The 6,259-nt window shown below is 38.0% G+C and overlaps 1 protein-coding gene across 1 annotated transcript in view; it reads right to left on the bottom strand.

The window, feature by feature from the left end:
• LOC107559392 (zinc finger protein ZFPM2-like) overlaps window positions 1–4,697 on the bottom strand; it is a 47,356-nt gene extending 42,659 nt beyond the window's left edge. Inside the window, exon 1 of the mRNA XM_016243189.1 lies at window positions 4,416–4,697. Coding sequence (XP_016098675.1) covers window positions 4,416–4,455 — 40 coding nt within the window. The 5' untranslated portion in view covers window positions 4,456–4,697. The remainder of the gene's footprint in view (window positions 1–4,415) is intronic.
• Window positions 4,698–6,259: the final 1,562 nt, after the last annotated feature.

Below are 6,259 nucleotides of genomic sequence, written 5' to 3'. Positions count from 1 at the left end.
AAAAAAAAGCCCCTTCAAACCCATCGGCCAATATTTTTTTTTTTTTTTTTTTTGCCTAAGTCAATAATTTTAAAAAATCCCAAATATCAGCAGATTTATCACCTCGGGAGATCTCGGTAATGTCAAAATAAAAATCCTGTACACTGTCAAAATAAAAGTCCGCTTCCAACACATTGGCGAAACACTTTTTTGCTGATGCCGATCATTTAAAAATCTCAAATATCAGCCAATATATTTGCCCGGGAGATCAGTCGACCACTACTTTTACGACAATGAATTAGAGTGTAGCAACACTTTATGCAGAAACAGAAGTATTACAAAGCTAAATAAGCTAAAGAAATGAAATCGTTGTTTTAATGTTTTATTTACTATATTATACCCTTGTTGTCTGATTCCATTGCCGATTTGACATTGTTCAAATGTAATCTTGATCTACAGTTTGGACTACTTCTGTCTTTTTCCATTGAAGTGCCTATCAACGACATAGAAAACAGACACCCAAGGGCGCTACCAAGATGGCCGCCAAGTGCAATGGCATGCCTTCTAACTGGAAGGACAAGCTCTTTAACAAATCTTCAGAACAAACTCTCTAATTGAGCCGTCTTTTTGTTCCCATTGAAAACCAAGCACTGGTTTGTGCATCTGACAACAGTTATTGATTTAACATCATTGAACTCTAAAGGCTCAATGAAGGTGAGGAGAATAAAAGTGGTGTGTTCCCCTAGAGCCGCTGGACCTCACTGATAGGACATCTAGCACAGCAGGGGCATCAATGATTAAGGCTCGTCAAATAAACATCTCGCTTATCTTGTTTTTGCCATTGATTCTGTCGGCCTCTTCTGTCGACCAGAGCTACTGGTCCCAAAGGCAGCCTACAGACATTTGTGTGTGCTTGTGTACCTTTCAAATTACAAATTGTCATCCACTAGGTTTCCATAAGCTTTTTTAATATTATTTTATGTATGGTTTTAGTAAATGTATCTATTTATTGATAATTTATTGGTTTTATCATACTGCATTTGCACCATTTTTTACAGCGATAAACCAGTCAAGACAATAATTTTACCACAGTTACCTCTTACCTTTACTGCGATGCACAGCTTCTCGTGGCTTGCTGCTTTAAACTAGAATACAGGCATTATAATGACCGAGTTGTGGAACTGTTGTGTGTAACAAACAGTAGCTGCATTCCTAAACAGTCGGGATGTCTCCCAGCGTTCCTGGAGAAGGGTGAGACAGGCGCGTGGCGTTCCCCTCCTCCTCCTGCAGCCTAGTGAGCCACAGCACTTCATAGCTCATTAGTGCTGAACAGATGCTGGGGAGAAAGTTGGCACGCAATCAGCCCTTTCTTCATATTGCACTGATCTGTGAGAGATAGCTCGCGACTGAGGAATGCCTCACGCTGACAGTTGGCAGATGAAGTTAATCAAAATGGATTAAAAAAAGAATAAAGGAGCGGCAACAAATCTGACATCCTTGATAGGGTATAATAATGAAATAAATTATCATATTCTGACAGCACAATGTTAGCGCCGACAACCACGAATAACAGCCTCCAAATAAATAATTGAAGTATTATGAACAATGAGTGCAAGAGAAATACTTTGACAGTTCACTGCTGCAAGAGCTGAGACTAGCAACAAAACTTAATTAGCAGTTACACCATATTGAAACAGAAACATAACATGTAGAAGCATATACAGTGGTCATAAACAGATTTGAACACTTAAGCTGCACTAAAAACATGCCAATATCATTGAAATGGATATCAAATTATCAATGTCTGCACACAAATGATGCTAGAGTGAACTAAATTCAATCTTCTTCATTTTTGCAGTGACTTATTTATAGTGGGTTATAGTGATTTATAGTGGATGTATGAAGTCAGTTCTCCTCTAGTTCACAGAAGAACCACAGGTGTGTGTGTGTGTGAAATAAACTTAAAAACATGCTCAAAAACAAATTTAAAAAGCTTCTTCTTTTTTTTACAATACAATAATATTTTAAAAGTTTTTATAGGGCTTTATTGTGCAATGATGATTGCCAGACTGTATATTATATATATTTAATATGATATATATATATATATATTACTTTTTTTTTTTTTTTGACAGATTTCAGAGACGCAGAGTGACACTAAAGACAAGACACTTTGTTAATTAAATCTAGAGCTTGGCAGTCATTAGACAAAGACATTCAAGCATAGAACGCAAAATCAAGTATTCGAGAGAGTTGTGTAATATATGCATATATTCTGGGTAACATTGTGTATGCATAAATTCACACACACCATAATTTCAAATTCTGTGAATAAGCCATTTGTTAAAAAAAAAAGTCCTCAGTACATCATCAGCCTCTTTTAGTACCTTTTTTCCTCAGAAGAAAAGTTACAAAAGCTGTCACCGGGGCAGTACCTTTTCAAAAGCTACACCTTTGCACCTTATTTATGTCTAAAGGCTGCAAATCAGTACTATAAATGTCCATATTAGTATCTAAAGTGTGCTTACGAGTACCTAAATGGTACATTCCTAAATGTACCTTTTGAAAGGTTACTGCCCCAGTGACAGCTTTTGTACCTTTTTTTCAACAGTGTGATGACCAACAGCAATTATTTGCTGTTTTAAAAATCCATAGACAGTAAACATGTCCTCAACATAACAATGAGTTACGTTTCAGTTTATGACAAAAACAGCTGGTAGACAACTATAGCAACTCGGACCATTCTTGCTGTCATTTACTGGGCAATCCCGCCTTGCACCGACCAACAATTTGGCCAAATTTACACGGCGATTGGTGATAAGAGGTTGAGATGAACAGCTGGTAGCAGCCTGTGCTGGAAATGCTGAGCTGATAGTACTGACAGCTACTCTCCCACCAAGACACCTTGGCCATCCAATCTCCCTTACTATCAAACTCTTATTACAATAAACCCCTAAACCCCGGCCGAGGGGGGAGGGACGCATGGGAAGGGAAAAAAAGATGACCCAAAATGCCCTTTTATCTCTCCATAAAGAGAGAGGCAGGTCCTTCAATGGGGCTAAAATAGTGGGAGAAGAGAAAATACATAATTTAACACCATATTATCGGAATATCCAGGCGAGCTAATAAAGAGAGTGCAGTCTGACTATTCCTTGTCTTATCATGCGAAGTGGAGGATGGGGGAGGGATTATCAGGCTGGAACAGACTGCCGGCCTGGAATTCTAATGGTAATAATGGGGTCTCTGATGGTATATCTTCCCCAGCTTATCAAGCCCATTATCTGCCCTTATCGCCACAGTCATCGGGGCAAATTAATGGAGCTCTTTCAGTGCTCTCGCTTTATCTGCCTCGCAGAGGGCACACCAGAGAATGGAATAGGCAAAATATGAAAATCCAGGGTGAATCGCCAGGGTTCAGATAACAGGGCAAACTCTGTTCAATTGGGAACAAAATGTAACCATAAAAAAACGAGAGAGGAGCATCTCTACCCACAACAACCTCTTTGTCCTTTGCTATGAAGCAGGTGGCTGGTAAAGCTGCGCTCTTTACAGGTGCTCTAGCCTACAGTCATTTCAAGAAGTCTCCGCTGTGTGCTAGTGTTTCAAATCACTCCAGAAATATGTGGGACATGTCTGCAGATTGAGATATCACTACAACTGCCTTCTGTATAATGCAGACCTTGAAAAGCAAAAAACAGACATGATGAGAGCTGATATGTCCGGACTGCTAAGCAAACCATTTCATCACTTGCAGAAACTCCAGCGCAATATGCCAAGACTGAAAATAAATAATAAGGTGTTTTGGAGAGCTGTCCTTGTGCTACATTTCAATAAAACTTGAAATTTAACACAGTGTGGACCAAAGCACTTCTCTGTAGTTGAGATGAGATGCATGAACAGATACTTGTTTGCATTATTCAAAAAAAAAAAAAAAAGTGTAGTAGCCTAGTTTTACTATTTTTACAGGTTAAATATCATTTTTATGTCATTAGACATTTTACATTTCTAGCATTAATTTGGACAGTTCTGGATTTTAAAAAAAGTAATTGTAGTTAATTAGTTCTTTAAAAAGTCTATGTTTCTTAGTTTATTCAAAGCACTGCATTAAAAAAACCATAATGCGCATGCTTCTACTTCACAAATTGCATGCAGCCATTCAAACAAATCAAGAGTTTCCAACTTTCCAAAGATCTCAATTCTGTCATTTCTATTTTATAAAAATAAAATAAAAATAACAATTAATCACAATTCTGATAAACGCATCAAACTATAAAAGATAAACGAGCCCTTTGAATTTTCTGATCCACAATCGATATAAAATCTTTAAATGAAACATCAGCTTCAGCTGAACCTTTAAAAACTATGAAACTAGAATAAAACAACCTGTCGTGTCGTCTGAAACAATGCATGAGTAAAATCCGCGTTGGCAAACTCACGTTTGAATTGCTTGGGGTTGCTCTGTTTCCTCCGGGACATTCCTGCTCCGCGCACTGGACTCGAGATTAAAAAACGATACCGCGATTCATCCAAACCCAGATAAACGCGCTGTCTGTAAGACTCGGGTGTGTTTGGGTGTCAGTCTGATTCCAGTCAGCGGTTGCTGGTCTGGTCGTGTAGAGGGTTAAGTTGTGCTGTGATCCGGGCGCACACTGACAGCGCAGATGAGCGCGTCTTGAGCTTTTGTTGCAGGAGGACTGAGCGCAGCGGTGCGCCGTAGAGCTGCAGCAGCGCTCACACACTCCACACTGTCCACACACATTCACTGCACTCTAGTATTCACTAGCTGTTTTCTCTGTCCCCTCGGGATGTCCAGCTACGGTGAAATATATGTAACTTTCCGGATTAGTAGGAGTTGGCTTGTGAACGAATGCAGTCTTGCCCTCTTAATTACAACCAGTGTTTATTGTTTTGTTTATCATAGTAGCTGGAAATATTAAATAGAGAACAACACAATGTAAAAGTTTCAATTAAACGGATTTAAGCTGTCTCAATACTGAGGCTGTGTGCAAAATTGCATACGTCCATACTATGCATACTTTTTTTTTTGCAGTGTATACAGCATTTGCATGGTGTGGTCCTCTGAGTCCACACTTGATTTACTGCCAAAGACTGCTGTCATAGACTCATCTGTGGGGTCCTGCAAAGCTTATTTGTTGCAGGACAGGAAAACTGGGATTTGTGCAACCCTATAACCTACTGTAAAAAATGACCGTGAGTTTAACGGTAAAAGACTGTAAAAATGCTACAGTAAAAACCTGTTGAATGGTTAACGGTAAATTCCTCCACTATATACGGTGAAAAACTCTATTGGACATTACATGTACTGGACATTAATTTTACGGTAGTATACCGTTTTTGGAAGTGAAAAATACCGTATAATTTACAGTGAATAACCGTAAATTGACATTCCCAGAATTCCCTGCGTTACATTTCAAATTTGATGATTTTTTTTGTTGAAATAACTATGTTTCTTCTTAGATTTTTCTTATCAGTTTTGTATATTAGGGTTGTGTGTTACACCTAATGTTGTTAAATGAATGTTTATTGCATTATTTCAGTTTCATGTGTGTCACCATGATGGTGTTTAGTGTTTGTGTGAATGACGCTCTGCACCTTCTATATATGTTATTATTTAAAAGCTGCTTGTGATTGGCTTTGGTTCATCACGTGACTTTCTCATCACCGCTTGCATTTGGTGGTTATCAGTGTAAAACAGTGCAAAACAGATTTCAGTACTTCAGTAGATTGGTATATTAACATTATATCAGTTAATGAAATTACGGTATTTAACTGTAAATTTAAGTTAAAACCATAAAAACCTAAAACGTTGCTGCCGTATTTTTTTACGGTAAAAGTCCGGCAACCACAGCTGCCGTTTTTTTACCGTAAATTTTAGGGAATTTTTTTTTCAGTGTGCAATCTACTCAATTTGACCTTTCTAGTGTGGGAATGAACAGCAACCATCACTTTTATCATGTCCTTGTTTATCAGATTACAAAGAAATACAACTATTTTACATCAAATATGAACATTTTTATTTCTGAGCTGATGGCTTGCTGAATTAAACATGCAATACTACTATATGAAATGTTGCACTTTGACCAAAATAGACTGTTTGCAGTGTTTACTGCACAGCATGCAATTAACAGTGTGCAAGTATTCCATTCTAAATGTATCACTAGTGAGCTGCCTCACTTGGACCTGATTTCGATGCATTCTGATTCAGAAAGGGTAAAAAAATTCAGCAATATCAATGAATGTGACTTCAGCTCGTATTAGC

This window comes from Sinocyclocheilus grahami, unplaced genomic scaffold (genome assembly GCF_001515645.1).
Source record: "Sinocyclocheilus grahami isolate Dianchi unplaced genomic scaffold, SAMN03320097.WGS_v1.1 scaffold683.1, whole genome shotgun sequence".
Taxonomy (NCBI): Eukaryota; Metazoa; Chordata; class Actinopteri; order Cypriniformes; family Cyprinidae; genus Sinocyclocheilus; species Sinocyclocheilus grahami.
The sequence above is the reverse complement of the archived record's forward strand: the minus strand, read 5'-3'. Positions and strand labels throughout refer to the sequence as shown.